A 13281-nucleotide genomic window follows, 5' to 3' on the forward strand; every position below is an offset into this window, starting at 1 on the left:
ATGACTAACATTCTCAGAATTTATCCTTAGAGTCAGAAGTTAAAGACCAACTCTTCAACCTCTCTTAGAGAGAAAACTACTTTGATGTGGATACCAAAAGTGAGCCATATTCTTATAGAAGCTGTCCATTAGAAAGCTCCACAACCCTTTAGAAATAGCATGTACTGTAGATACTATTTTGTTGATTGTGTATTTCTGTTCTGTTACAGAAAAAAATAAAACGCTATGTGTAATTTCAGACTTTAACAACACAACAAAAAATATGTAAAAATAAACAATCATTGGGTCTATGTGAGTATCTCCCCTTGTCCCAGGTCCCTGTTTGGAACAGCTGTCCTCTGTTCTCTTTTAGAAAACTAGTCTCAATTAGATATGTGCTTCAGAAACATTTTTTTAAAATTCAAATTCACATTCTCTGTATTCCAGGATATTCTGGGATGCAGCCAAGGCATCAGATTTTTTTGGTTTGTTTTGCTTGATTTTAACCTGTTTGTCATAGAAACTAGGGAAGGACTGAACTAGAGAGGAGCTTTCTTTTATATAAATGGGGGAGGCACTCAGACTATAAATTTAAGTCATTTTTTACTCATACAAGACTTGAAATTCTTCCTCTGCAGCTTCTGCTCAAGAGGTCTGCTACCATCCCTTCTCACAGCCACTGCCCTATTTAACCCTCCATGTCTTTATTTCCTGAGGGCTGTTCTAACTGCCCTCATTAAGGTCCTGCCTCCATATTCATCTCTACAGTTAATATTTCACTTTGCCACTAGAATCACCTTCCCTTCTCCTAAAAACTTTTACTAGTTCTCATTATCTATAGAATAAATCCCTAAGCCCTTTGTCTAGACTTTCGAGCCTTCAACAGTTTAGCTGTAGCCTATCTCTTCCCATCCTCATCTTTTTTTAATATACTTCCCTACAGAATACATATGCCATATTCTTTTATGTGCCATACTTCTTGACCTTGCTCATCATGGTCCTTGTTCCTAGAATGCTAGCACTGCTTTTCAAAATCTGACTCCTTCCACAAATGCTCACCTCTTTCGTGAAGTTTTTCTAGGTTTTTTCCTCTTCCATAACTCTTCTCCAAGTCAGGTTAATCTGTTTTTTTATACCCCAGTAACTTTTTTTTTTTGCCTTCCAGTTAGAATTTTTTCCTACTTTGAAACATAACCAGTTGTTTCCATGCCTCTTTCAGCCACTAGACTGATTATAAACTCTTACTAATTTTGGATTCTCTGACATCACCAAGCCCAATACTTGTTTGTAGTTGGTATGAATATTTGCTTAATTGAACTAAGTTATTGGTACACAAGATTATCTTTGCTAGGGTGGAGCAACAAAGTTTTATCATCCACTGTTAGAAATGTATTTATGGCCAGAAGGTCCTTAAAGATCATCTAATCTTTCTATTAAAAGGTGAGAGACCTCAAGGCTGAGAAAAGTTAAGGTCCCATACATAAAACAGCCAGGACAATCCTAAAATTGGGGTTTTGTGACGGCTAGACCAGCACCTTTTCTATTGTGTTATTTCATATGGAAACAAGGTCATAAGGAATTGATTAAAAATCTACATTATAATTAGTAGTATTATTTCTTGCACATATTCATAGGTAGGTCTGTGTGGGTTCCAAGTCATAGGCATCAGACTTAACAAATAGTTTTAGAACACGGCTAGTTTTGGGGGGAACAGTGAATGCATGTCTTCTTTCCTCCCTTTTTCTCCTTTGTTTCCTGCTTTCCTTCCATATTCATTCATTTATCTTTCAACAAGTATTTATTGAACATTGTTATATGCCTTTAATTACTCTAAACACTTGGAATAAAGAGGTGAGCAGAGTAGAGCAAATCCCTACCCTCCTGGTATTTTAGCAAGGAGAATATTATAAATAATCTTATTGACAGACATTAGTTATTCTGCATCATTAGATTCAGCTTATAAGTATTTCTTTTAATGGTTATATACACATTTGTAATTATTATTTTTTGCAAGCTGTGCAAGCTAAGATGAATTTTAGGGATATGTATGTATAAGGAAATGCCAGTGAGCTAAGGTGGTCATATAAGGAGAGTGGCAGAAGTAAGTTAAATACCTGAATTTGGAATCAGTAATAAACATTTATTAAACACATCCTGTGTCATGAGGAGCTAACAGAGTGGTAATTTAGCTTTGATACTTAGTAAATGTCAACTTAAAATTTTTTTTCAGTTAATTTAATTCTGTTAACTTATTTATATCCATTATATACCAAACATTGCTCAGAGATTAGAGATACAGAAATGAGCAAGACTCAGTCCCTGTTCTCAAGGAGGTTCCAAGTCTAATAAGAGAAAGTAACAAGTAAACAAGTATGGTATAAAGTGATGATAACAGCTAACACTTGCGTAGTCCTTATTATGTTCCAAGCATTTTTCTAAGTGCTATCCATATATCAGTTCACTTTGCCCTTAAAACAATATGTGAGGAAGAAACAACATGTAATTATCCTCATTTCATAGATGAGGAAACTAAGGCATAGAGAGGTTAAGTAATACAGGTCACACAGGTAGTGTTAAAAAGTTAGTAAGAGTGTGTTAACAGTTAGTAGACTGATGTAAAGGGTGGTATGGGATCCAAAATGAGGGGCATCTAATTCAATGTGGGAGGTTCAAGAGAAGTATTCCAGAAGAGTGGCACTTGAATTAAATTGCTATTCTGGTATATAAAATGATGAAGTAATCATTATGGTTTTCTGGAGTAGCCAAAAAATTTATGTCTAAAACTGTTCATCTCTTCTTTTCAAATAGTGTATTCCTTCTAAAAATTAAATTCACATTGATTTTGATTTGTGTAGACAGTAGAGTAGATATACTTTCTGTGGGGGAGAAATTTTAATTTTTTGGTCTCCTGACTAAAGCATAATTTGAATTAGAATTTAAGTTGAGTTTATTTTTATTTAAGTTGATAATAGTTTAATATGAAGGATTTGATGTAGCTTTAAAATGATTTGGTTCAGATAAGCCCATCACAGATGCCAACAGGCTGCTGCTTATAGGCTGTTTTGTTAAGTATTTGACTGGAGACAACTGTATGCTATAGTTAATTCTCTCAACATGGCACAGTCCTAACAATTCTAAGTGACCAAATGTCCATCTTGTGTCTAGCAGTTGTGATTCTTTCTTTCACTTCTGTGATTTACAGGATTGAAGACAACAACTCCAGGTCCAGGCCTTTCCCAAGTCTTACCAGCCAATGAAAACTTAATGCCAGGTGCCCCAGTGAATACTACAACATATGTAGCTGACACACAATCAGAGCAAGGAGATACATGGTAAAGCTTCATTGTTAACGAACTATTGTTATTATTCTATCAATAAATTAATAGTATATTCAAGAAGTAGAGTCAATGCCTGTATCAAGTCATCTCTTGGGAGATAAAGAATTGGGAGTGTGGGATGCCAGGCAAAATAATATTTTGGACAGGGTTTAGCAGACTTTTTATAAAGCACTAGAGGGACTTCCCTGGTGGCGCAGTGGTTAAGAATCTGCCTGCCAATGCAGGGGACATGGGTTCGAGCCCTGGTCCGGGAAGATCCCACATGCCGCAGAGCAACTAAACCCGGGTGCCACAACTACTGGGCCTGCGCTCTAGAGCCCACAAGCCACAACTACTGAGCCCATGTGCTGCAACTACTGAAGCCCGCACACCTAGCGCCCATACTCCAAAACAAGAGAAGCCACCACAGTGAGAAGCCTGCACACCGCAAGAAGAGTAGCCCCTGCTCGCTGCAACTAAAGAAAGCCCATGCGCAGCAACAAAGACCCAACACAGCCAAAAATAAATAAATAAAAATGAAGCTCTACAGAGGAAATATTTTTGGGTCTGTGGGCCACTGATCTCTGTCACAGCTACTCAACTCTGCCATTGTAGGATTAAAGCAGCCATAGACAACATGTAAATGAATGAGTGTGGCTGTGCTCCAATAAAACTTAATTTACAAAAACAAGTAACAGGCCAGATGTGTCCTGCAAGCTGTAGTTTGCCAACTCCTGAATATGATAAAGTTTTTTTTTTTTATTCCTTGCACATGTACATGGTAGACTACAAAGAATTATACTGTTTTATTTGTGACTGGTGAAATAAGTTTGAGATAAATTTGTTTCTATTATATGATGTTGCCTGTATGTGAACATTACTTATAGTTTTGGAGATACTTTATATGTGTGTACCTGGCTATCTAAATAATCAATATTTGTTCATAAAGGTAGTTTTTTTAGTGGTTCTCTATTTGAAGAGGGTTTTTTGGATTTTTTTTTTTTTTTTTTTTGGAGAGCAAGGGTAGCTCATATGTATCCTATGGCATTTTTTCACTTGAGACAGTGTATTTTAAATAATCCATAATGAATTATTCATATTGGAAGATACTTATGAAAGCACTATATTAGACCATATTTAAATTTTCACTATACCTATGTTTTGTATTGAGATAATAACTTTTAAAAGACAAACTACAAATTTTTTTAAAAGAGAACTTTTAATATAACTTTTAAAAGAGAAACTTAATTTTTTAAAAGTCAGTTGAATGACAACTTTGGGGTTTTTGGTGAAATAAGAAGAGCAAAAGTAGTATATATTCAACCATACATTGTAGAACTGTGTGTTTGTGTGTGTGTGTGTTTAAAATATTTTTCTGATGATCTAGAGTTCTACTCTAGAGTTCTATTCTAGAGACTGCCATCTGGTTGGAATATAACCGTATCAGTTCATCAGAAGTGATCTGAATACCCCATTATATTTGAAATTGGAATGATAGCTTATTCTTTTCATAAATTTCCAGTTTTTATTAATTTTTTTACATGGAAATAATTTTAAAATTTTAAACAAAGCAAATATCACTTCGGTATATGACCTGGTTTAATTTATAATAGGATACTAGGTTGTTATTCCATGTGTGTTTGGCAGTTTTTTATAGAGCATTCCTGACAGTATGTGCTATAGGGGACGAAGAAGAGAAAGATATCATGTTTTCAGGGAGGTTTGATGACAAAGGAGCTACCTTCTTGGGATAGTAAAATATATTCACTAAACTACTGTCTCAAGATAACTATATTACGTTCGTACTACTTAAAGGACTTTGTTTCTGGATAAAAATTGCTATAAACGTGATTGTTTACCTTGCATTCTTTTCTTTTGCTGCAGTATGAATTTGAGTGAAAGGCCAAAAGAAATCAAAATCTTCGGAATGGAACAAAAATTCAGAATACCTTCACAAGAATCATCCACTGTGAAAGAACCCCACAAAGTAAACTCTAATAATAATAATATAGTATCAAATACTCTTGTTAGTATGAAAATCCCAAACTATCAGCTTTCACCAACTAAATTCCCAGGTGTAAATAAAAGTGGAGATCGGGCTTCTCAGAATCAGCAAACCAACTCCATCAAAAACTACTTTCAGCCATCTACCAAAAAAAGGTATAATTTTTAATAATACTGCTCTGTGTGTCTAAAAATACTAATATTTGTTATACGATTGTAGAATGGTACTAAGTCCATGTTCTGCTTAAGTATGCTTCTGTGGAAAGCTGTGGCCCTTTGAGCTTATTCCCTCTCAGAAATGTCCAAGTCTCTTTCTTCACTAAGGTCATTAGATACATTTTCCCTCAACTTTTTCCTTCTGTTGTTTAATTTGCTGTGCTTTTCTTGAAGAAGAGGTTTCCCACACCTCAGTTTTTTTGACCTACCTGTTTCCCTTGGTCATGTCTCTCATTTCCTCTAGGACCATGCTTCATCAATTATTCTTAATTTCTAGCATCTTTTTTTTTTTTAATTTTATTTATTAATTTTATTTATGGCTGTGTTGGGTCTTCGTTTCTGTGCGAGGGCTTTCTCTAGTTGCAGCAAGCGGGGGCCACTCCAGGGTAATTTTTCCATGTCCACAGGTTCCCTTCATTATAAAGTAAGCTGTTGTTTTCTGGCAAGTCTTTTGTATTTTATATTTTTCTACCTTTTCCTCCACACTGATTCATCAACTACTGTAACTTCCAGCAAAGAAGATAGACATTTCCCTATTGTTTAAGTCATGGAATTGACCAGTCCTATCAAAACAGTAGAGTGTGTATGAATTATGTACTGTTTTCAGATGTCTGTTTTTTTTATTTCTGGTGAGATTGTTAATCAGTAAAACCAAGAATATTGTCAATTAAATGAAGAAGGGGGTGTATACTGCCAAACTAAAAAATTACTTAGCTGTGTTCATTTTCTGTTTTTGTTTTCTTCTCTCCTTTTTTGAACCTAAGGGAAAGGGATGAAGAAAATCAAGAAATGTCTTTATCTAAATCAGCAAGAATAGAAATGTCTTGTTCTCTTTTAGAACAAACACAACCTACTACATCCTCAGTATGGAACAATAAGGAGCAGCAGAATGAGCCTGTGGAAAAAAAACCAGATAACTCGTATGCAGATGTAGATTTAAAATCCACTGTGAAAAATTCTGCCAATAAATCTCTCTCTACAGAAAAACTAAGATCAGAAAAAAGAAAAGAAATTGATGATTTAGCCATAGAAGATGAAGTATTGGAACAGTTATTCAAGAACGCAAACCCAGAGTTAGAAATTGAAGTGAAAGTTCAAAAACAAGAGGAAGATGTCAATATTAGAAAAAGGCCGAGATTGGATATAGAAAGAAATGGCACTTGTAATGATGAAGCAATACCAGAAAGTAACAAAATCTCTGTAAGTAACATTTTTTTTTTAAATTTTTATTTATTTATTTTTGCCTGTGTTGAGTCTTCGTTTCTGTGCGAGGGCTTTCTCTAGTTGCGGCGAGCGGGGGCCACTCTTCATCGCGGTGCACGGGCCTCTCACTGTCGCGGCCTCTCTTGTTGCGGAGCACAAGCTCCAGACGCGCAGGCTCAGTAGTTGTGGCTCACGGGCCTAGTTGCTCTGCGGCATGTGGTATCTTCCCAGACCAGGGCTTGAACCCGTGTCCCCTGCATTGGCAGGCAGACTCTCAACCACTGCGCCACCAGGGAAGCCCAACATTTTTTAATAAGAAGTATTGCAAATAGGAACTTAGAATGTTAAAAAGTACTTGAGGTATTTGTATTGACAGTATGAGCAGTCATGATGTTTATTTGGGGGAAAAAATTAGTATCTTCTACACCCAGTATTAAGTATAAGAATTTGTTGGTTGATAGGGTAAATGTTAAAAATACAGTGATTCTTTGACTATATATAATAAATGACAATAAAACTTATTCATGATTTGTTTTTTTTAAAGAATCAATTTTATTTATTTATTTATTTATTTTTGGTTGCATTGTGTCTTCATTGCTGCACGTGAGCTTTCTCTAGTTGCAGCGAGCAGGGGCTACTCTTTGTTGTGGTTGTGGTGTGCGGGGGCTACTCTTCATTGCAGTGCACGGGCTTCTCACTGCGGTGGCTTCTCTTGTTGCAGAGCACGGGCTCTAGGCAGGCGGACTTCAGTAGTTGTGGCGCGCAGGCTCAATAGTTGTGGCTCTTGGGCTCTAGAGCGCAGGCTCAGTAGTTGTGGTGCATGGGCTTAGTTGCTCCACGGCATGTGAGATCTTCCCGGAGCAGGGCTTGAATCCGTGTCCCCTGCATTGGCAGATGGATTCTTAACTACTGCGCCACCAGGGAAGGCCCCATGATTGTTTTAATAGATTTCCAGGCTGTACCATTTTATCAGACATTTGGCCATGATGATAAGTATAGGAGGAGCTTTAATAGAGTAAACAGGCACAGAGAGATGAAGAAAGTTAGTAAAAACAAAGTATTTACTAAATAAATTTTTAGGATAGAACATGTATAACATCACTAGGGATTTTTAATTTTCATTTTTATCTTTAATGTTCTGTCCTCTTTTCCTGAATGTTGGTAATTTGTCTTACCCTCTTTGGTCTAAGAGAACTCTTTAGATTATTTTGTACTTTATGCATCATTAAGTTGCCTACTGTTGGTAGACTGGTTACCTCATTAGGTGAGGGCACAGGTACAATGATTTGATAAGCATTTGTTGAGAACCTAGTGTGTATCAAGCACTATATAAATCTATAACTACTATTGAAAAATCAAAATATATGTCCTGTTTAGCCTATATACTGGCATCTTCATATAAGATAGAAAATCCTCATTGTTTGTTATTCCTTATAAGTGAATACTTAATGCCGTTTTGTGGACCAGCTGCATCAGAATCACCTGGTGAGCTTTTTCAAAATAGGGATTCCCGGTCCGAAGCCCCAGAGATCCTGATTCAGCATATCCAGTTTTCTTCCCAGAATAAGTTCCCTCAATGTATTGGTTAAGAATTACTTTTGCTGTCTTTAAAAATTCTAAAATCAGTGGCTTAAATAAGATAGGGCCAAGATTTACATGCTGTATAATGATATCAGGGAATATAATTATTTTATTTTGCTCTACGATTCTGCAGCATAATTTCCTTTGTTCTTATTTTACTATTTTAGAATTCATGACATTCTGAATAAAAATATGGTACAACATAAATATGTTGTAGCAGACGTTTGGAGAGTGAATAGCAACTCAATTGTGACACACTTCTGGATATACTAAAGTTAAATCACTGTATTTTAGCACTGTACTTTTTTAGTAAGAACCTTGTTAACAAAAGTAATTTTGCTTTCAATATAAGATAATATTTTAAAACTTTTTATTTTGAAATAATTGCTGATTCACATGCAGTTGTAAGAAATTATATAGAAAGATTCCATATACCTTTCACCCTGTTTCCCCTAATTGTAACATCTTGCAGAACTTAAGTATAATATCAAAACCAGGAAATTGACATTGATATAATTCATCAACCTTACTCAGACAGTGTGAAATTATTTTTAATTCTTTCATTTTTACTGTTTTAAGAATTTGTTGTCTGAAGGTCCTTGTGGATACTCGTGGATTGAAAGAATTACACTTAATTTTTCTAGCTACAGAAGTGATTATCAGAAAAAATATTTCTTAATCCTTTCATTTAAAAAACTTTTTGCAGTTTTAAGAAGGCAAAAATGTCATACTTCTCTCTGGCATTGGATTCCTTAGCTGTATATCAGAAGGGCATTTTCTAAAATATATTGATGATAAAACTACCATTTTTCTATTTTGGGATTAAATGTGGATTCTAGCATGTCTGTAAGATTTACTATAAGCTGAAATAGAAAGCTATTGGCTAGATACCCCTGCTAGGCATTTATCCTTGTGTAAATGACAACTGTGTCGGGGTCTTGGCCTTACTTTCAATTTCCCAGTCTCCATAAAATGCAAACATGTCTCCATATCCTTGTTAACATTCCTCCTCTTAACAGCACCCCCTGTCTACAGAATATCTCTTCTTCACCTCTTTCCACCCTTCTATTCTAAATTAAGGTTTCCTCTTCTCTTACCGTATAACATCTTTGAAAGCCTGACAATTATACCTACCACTTACTGGATACCATCATGCTATTTATAGCAACCTGCAGTGAAGTAGTACTATACACATTGAACAGATGTGGAAACTGCAGTGGGAGTTAAGTAACTTGCCAAAGTGACTTAGCTAGGTTTTGACAGCTGAGACGAAAATGCAAGGTCCACCCTGTTCTTTTGGCTGTTTCTTTTGTCAGGTTCCTCAGAATGTCATTCATTCACTTATTTATTCTAGGCATTGGGTATGCTAACCTGAAAGGCAGTCTGAGAGAATAAGTTTGATAGGCCTTTAGGAGGTAGAATCTCTAAGACTTGGTGATTGACTCAATATGAGAAATGAGGAGAGAGGAAAGAGTGTAGAAGTCCCAAGCTTGCAGTCGAAGGGTCTGGGTAGGCTGTAGTATGATTCTCTGAGATAGGAAATAAAAACTTGCTCAAGAGGTTAAGCAAGTTTGAGGGAGTAGGACAGGATTGGGAAAATGTATGGGGGAGTAAAATGTTCTGATTGTAGTAACAACTTCCAGTGGGTAATGTATGTGAAAATACTCAGTAAAAGGGTGCATGGTAGGCTTGGAATCGAAATTTTTAATCTTACTACTGATAAATAGCATTAATTTTCTTTAGTCTCTAAGCAAGTACAGAGTACATCTTGCTTTTTCTTTCTAACTTTCTTCTTATTAAAATTTTTCTGAATTTTTATTACTGAATCATTGAAAATTTGATGTAAAATGATATGCCCCCCTATTGTATCCAAAGGAATTGTAGTCTTTATTGGAAGTATTAGAAAGCTATCTGTGTAATATACTTTTGTCTAGTACGTGGTCTGGATATATGAATATGAAGGATAGTATGATTTTATACAAGGCAGTCTCCATAAATATCTTGAACAATTAAAATAACTCTTTCATCTTGGATTAAGGATGACTTAACATTCAATTCTAAATAAATTTAGATAGACTTCTTTAAAAATGTGTTTTTATTTTTGACTGTAAAAGTAATACACGATCATGTAGAAATATGAAAACTAAAGAAAAACATTACAGTTTGTTGATAATCCTGCCATCTGCAGATAACCATAGTCAATATTTTGGCACTTTCTCTTTTAAATCTTATTTTTCAAATTGGACTCAAATGTTAATGCAATTTTATAACCATTTTAAATTCATTTGTATTATGATCATTTCTCATATTACATTCTTTAAGTGTATAACCTGTATGAACTTAAATTGCTTCTTGTTCTTTACTTTTATAACTCATATGACAGTCTTTTTCTATGTATATTTCTAGTCTCATTTCATAGTTTCTCTAGGAAAGATGCTTGAAAGTGAAATAACTGGGTCAAGAGCATGAGTATCTCTGAGGTTTTCAGAAAGATACCATCTTATAACTCTTATGAGCAATATTTTTTATTTCTTTAGCAAGAATATGAAATTGGGAAGAAGTGTGAGCTCAAGAATCACTTTGGTCAACTAAAGAACTATCTGTGAGGGATTTGTATTTCATTTTTATAAAGATTTGACTTGTATGGACCATCATTGCATCAATTTCTGTCAGTCTACATTCTTAGGATTAATTGATTCTCTTTCTATAATTTTGGTCTATTTCATAATTATGCCTCCTCTGGAAATGGATAGATCATATTATAACCATGGTATAGCAAAAAGAGTATGGACAAAGCCTGAGTGTAATTCCCTGCCCTCTACTCCATAGATAGTGACCTTGAAAACGTGATTTTCACATTTATGAACCTCAAGTCTTTTGTTTATAAAATCAGGTTAACACTTTTACAACAGGGTTGTTGTTTATATCCAAAAGAGTAATGAAATATTTGTAAACTCTAAAACAAAATACAAAAGTATTAGGCCATTGTTATTTTGAGTTCCTGATTACATTCTGTCACTGTTGCATGAACCTTTTCTTTTTACTTTTCCCTTTTTTCTTTTCTCTCCCTAAGAAGAAAAGGACTAAGACTGTTTTTATCTTAGTCCTATTAGCAACTTCCAAATGGATATATTGTAAAGCAGTTTAAAAAACTAAGATAGCCTTGAGCAGCTGTAAGAATGTGGATATGTAACTAGCTAGTTAGTTAATAGTAAGTGACATAAAGAATCTCTTCCAGCAACAGGAAGGAATCTTCAGGCTGATTTAATAATTATTAATCTGGAATAAAAAAGTGGCTTTCAGTTAATGAGGTGGTGTGCCCAGAATTAATGATTGATTTTTTTGAGGTGTCCAAAATAATAAAAAATATAAATTATTGAAAATCCAAGAAACCTTAAACATAGTATAGAGAACTTCTAGAATGGATTGTATAATAATCTCGGTGTATGGTTTTAATGAAAAGAAGCAGACTATTTCTTGCCAAGAAAATGTATACAAGAGGATAAATTGTTTATTGGGATGATTTTTATTAGAATATGCTACTAAATTTCAAACACTTCATGGTTTTTTAGCCTTCTCTCATAGATGAGTGTGTTATAAATGTCTCTAAAGTTGTAGAGTACTTGAGTAATTTTCTGGTTTTGAAATAGATATGATTTGATTTCAAGTACAAAGTTCAGGTGCCAGAAATAAACCTTTTTTTTTTTTTACTATTTTTGCGGGTATTTGAACTTTTTTCTGTAAACTCCTAAATGACAAGTAATTTTCCTTTTCCTTCTAATTTCTTCTCTCCATCTTAACACCATTTAAGAACAATGATGAACTTCAGGATGATGGTGAGATGCTTCCAAAGAAGGTGTTACTGACTGAATTTAGGTCACTGGTGGTTCGTAACTCTACCTCCAGAAATGCATCCAGTGTAAATAATGATTATGGTGAACTAAAGAATTTCAAGAAATTCAAAAAGGTATGTATTCCTTTAACTAAAATATCACAAGAGGCCAGTGTTTGAAATGTTTTTAGAAATATGCTAACTAGTAATAAAAGCAGTTTATGTTGAAAAGTGATGCTATTTCTTCTGCTTAAAACAGTTAAAAACTACTAAGGACATAAACTGACACTTAAATGAATATATAAAACAAACTTTATTCAGGTTGAATTCTTTAAAGGATGCTGTTTACCTGGTTTTTTCTACCTTAAGCAGCAGGCTTTTGGCTGTATCGACAGTGTCCTCCTAGTTCTTTTTTTTTATGTCTCTTGGCCATTAAGCATGGCTTGCGGGATCTTAGTTCCCCGACCTGGAATCAGACCTGTGTCCTCGGTGGTGAACGCATGGGGTGCTAACCACTGAACCTCCAGGGAATTCCCAGGTCTTCCTATTTTCTAATATTGATCTGTGACTACCTGAAGAGGTTCTTTAACTTAGGACTTTGTGACGATAACAGATTTGTTCAAAATAACTGAGCATATTTAATAATGAAAACTAGGCATTTTATTATTACATGTGTCTATTAAACAAAATATAAATATGTATACTGAATATCAGATCTGAGTTCCTCCTCCTTTAGGAACTGACAAGATATTTAAGAGAATATTTTTTTTCCTTTTTTTTTTTGAATTTTTGAATTTTATTTATTTTTTATACAGCAGGTTCTTATTAGTTATCCATTTTATACATATTAGTGTATATATGTCAATCAGAATCTCCCAATTCATCCCACCACTACCACCACCCCCCGCCACTTTCCCCGCTTGGTGAACATACGTTTGTTCTCTACATCTGTGTCTCTATTTCTGCCCTGCAATCTGGTTCATCTGTACCATTTTTCTAGGTTCCACATATATGCATTAATATACGATATTTGTTGTTCTAAGAGAATATTTCTGATCCAGTCTGTATTAATGCATGCTTACTTCATGTTCAATATCGTGTTACAAAATCTCATTGTTAAATCAAAATTCAAAAGACATACTAATTTTT

The 13281-nt window shown here is 34.7% G+C and overlaps 1 protein-coding gene across 3 annotated transcripts in view; it reads left to right on the forward strand.

The window, feature by feature from the left end:
- The window catches only part of NBN (nibrin), a 48168-nt gene that overhangs the window by 26949 nt on the left and 7938 nt on the right, over positions 1 to 13281 (forward strand). For all 3 annotated transcript variants that reach the window (XM_082363423.1, XM_082363421.1, XM_082363422.1), the window contains exons 9-12: positions 3182 to 3311; positions 5181 to 5456; positions 6281 to 6716; positions 12112 to 12267. In XM_082363423.1, coding sequence (XP_082219549.1) covers positions 3182 to 3311; positions 5181 to 5456; positions 6281 to 6716; positions 12112 to 12267 — 998 coding nt within the window. The remainder of the gene's footprint in view (positions 1 to 3181; positions 3312 to 5180; positions 5457 to 6280; positions 6717 to 12111; positions 12268 to 13281) is intronic.

This window comes from Balaenoptera borealis, assembly GCF_965194805.1.
Source record: "Balaenoptera borealis genome assembly, chromosome: 17".
Classification (NCBI taxonomy): domain Eukaryota; kingdom Metazoa; phylum Chordata; class Mammalia; order Artiodactyla; family Balaenopteridae; genus Balaenoptera; species Balaenoptera borealis.